Source organism: Trypanosoma conorhini (genome assembly GCF_003719485.1).
Source record: "Trypanosoma conorhini strain 025E chromosome Unknown Tco_14.4_contig_00525, whole genome shotgun sequence".
NCBI lineage: Eukaryota > Euglenozoa > Kinetoplastea > Trypanosomatida > Trypanosomatidae > Trypanosoma > Trypanosoma conorhini.
In genome coordinates this window covers 12229-14382 of record NW_021704582.1, presented here as the reverse complement: position 1 = coordinate 14382, position 2154 = coordinate 12229, and the positions used below count along the sequence as shown (strand labels likewise).

General features: G+C 49.4%; 1 protein-coding gene across 1 annotated transcript, besides 3 other annotated features; it reads left to right on the top strand.

Annotated features, from left to right (window-relative positions):
- Positions 1-92: 92 nt before the first annotated feature.
- Positions 93-113: a microsatellite.
- Positions 114-139: a microsatellite.
- Positions 140-199: 60 nt separating this feature from the next.
- On the top strand, positions 200-1771 carry Tco025E_07117 (nucleoside transporter; the record flags this gene model as incomplete). Its single annotated transcript, XM_029373984.1, has 1 exon — positions 200-1771. One exon carries the CDS (start codon positions 200-202, stop codon positions 1769-1771), a length of 1572 nt encoding a protein of 523 aa, XP_029226129.1.
- Positions 1772-1897: 126 nt separating this feature from the next.
- Positions 1898-1963: a microsatellite.
- Positions 1964-2154: the final 191 nt, after the last annotated feature.

Here is a 2154-nt window from a genome sequence, read left to right as displayed (position 1 = left end):
AAGCGAAATAGGGCACGCTTTGTTGGCATTCGTCGCAGGAACCCATTTCACTATCCCCGAGCCAGTGAGTAGGGCTTGGGTTCTGGGCGAAGTTTATTTATTTATTTATTTATTTATTATTATTATTATTATTATTATTTTTTGCATTGTCTGTGTTTGCTGCGTACGCTGCAGGCCGAGGTGAGGAGGGCCCATACGGATGTCACTTTTAGTCTGCTTGCGGAGTCCTGTAAGACGTGTTGTGCTTGAAGGCGGTATAAACCTCATCCATTGCTTTGACTCCTCCCTCTTCCTACCCCCTCTCTGCATGTTTCAATTGAAACGTCATCTGTTGTGCAAACGAGCCAAAAGTAACACAAGCGCCGGAATACTATTAATTGGAGAAAGCGCACGCCAAGGTGAGGTGTCACAGCTTGACCAGAGGATGGCAATAATAAATTCTTATTCAGAGGCTTGGACCTTTCTCACAAGCATCGTCATGGGCATCACCATGGTGATGGGCGTGAGTGCGGTGACTTCAGCTCCCAGTTACATGACCGACTACTACAAGTATGTTGCGAATGACCCGAACGCCAAGCCGGGAAATGCGAAATTTTGGAGGACGGTACTGACATTTTATTTGGTTGTCACCATGGTGACACAGACAGTGTTTGAACCCGTAAACCTCACCACCTTCTGCTGCCGTCTTTCTCTGAAGTTTCGGCTCTACGCTTCCTGTGTGCTCATGCTGCTGGAGTTACTGGTGCTGTTGTTAATCCCCGTTTCGTCCTCTACCTCCGAAAATGCCGCCATTGCCGCGTTGATGATAATGGCGTTTGTGGGAGGATTTGCACGAGCGTTCTATGAGAATACTGGATACGCGCTGTTTGGCCCTTTTCCGTCCATTATGATTGGTGCTTTTGTCATCGGTGCAGCCGTTTCGGGTCTTGTGATGTCGGTGCTGCAGATCACTATTAAGGCATCCATGGCAGATGACTATTATTCGGTCCGAAAGCAAGCGTTTATTTACTTCAGCATTGCTATCGGGATCATTGTCGTGACAATGATCATGCTGTGGTCGCTGTCAAAGAACTCCTTTTCCAGGAGGCACGTCGCAGAACTGCGTTCGAAGCGCGGATTTTTTGCAAACATTTACCGGAAGCGCAAAGAAGCTCCTGAACCAACTACGGGCTCTGTGGAGGTGCTGGAGGAGGAGGCCAAACAAGACGAGGGTGATGCGTCAGCGTCCCCGGCGGAATCTGTTGAGGGGCCCACGACGGCAGAGCTGCTTCAGACGGTGAAACTCTGGCCTATCATCAAGAAGATATACCCCATGCAGTTTTCATGCTTTTACGCGTATTTTCTCTCATTTCTGCTCTTTCCTGGTGTAATGCTGGCAATGGACGAGGAAGATCCATGGTACGGGACTATTGTCGTAGCAGTTTTCAATGCTGCTGACCTTGTGGGACGCTTGCTGTGCCTGATTAAGGCTTGTTGGGTTCCTCGCAGGTGGGTGGTTATCGGCGCATTGGTGCGAACGCTACTTGTCCCTATTTTGGTTCTCTGTGCAAAAAGATACATCCCCACATTCGCTGCCGCTTACACAGTGTCTGGTGTGTTGGGAATGACAAACGGATACCTTGCCACAATTTCTGTCTCCTACACACCTGACACAGAAGGCCTTAACAGCGATGGCGAGAGGGCTTTGGCTGGGCAAGCCACAGGCGTGTGTCTCCTCTTCGGTGTTTCTACGGGGTCACTGTTGCAGTTGGCCATTGTGCTGGCGCTATAGTGGGCTTGAATTGAAGGCATCGATTGTAAAGAGAGGATTGGATAGCTTAATACGGCAAAAGGGAAGAAAAGAAGAAAATCGCAGAAGGGAAATGCGTCCCCCCACCAGGTAAAATAAAAGGAAATGTTATTTGTTAATCTACCTGTTCATTGCTTTATTTATTGAATGTTTTTTTTCTGTTTTCTTTTTTATGCTGCGTTGGAATGCGGCGGGCGCGGTTTTTTAGCTCCTTTCTCCTGTATTAACCGCGCCCCCAGCACCCTCGGCGTGGAGGGGTGCGGCGGCTGCGGGGCCCAAAGGTCCACCGCGTCGCGTCTCTGCAAGGAGCCTCGTTATCGTAGCATATGCTTTCTGAACTCGTTCGTTTGTGGCTGTGCGGGCGC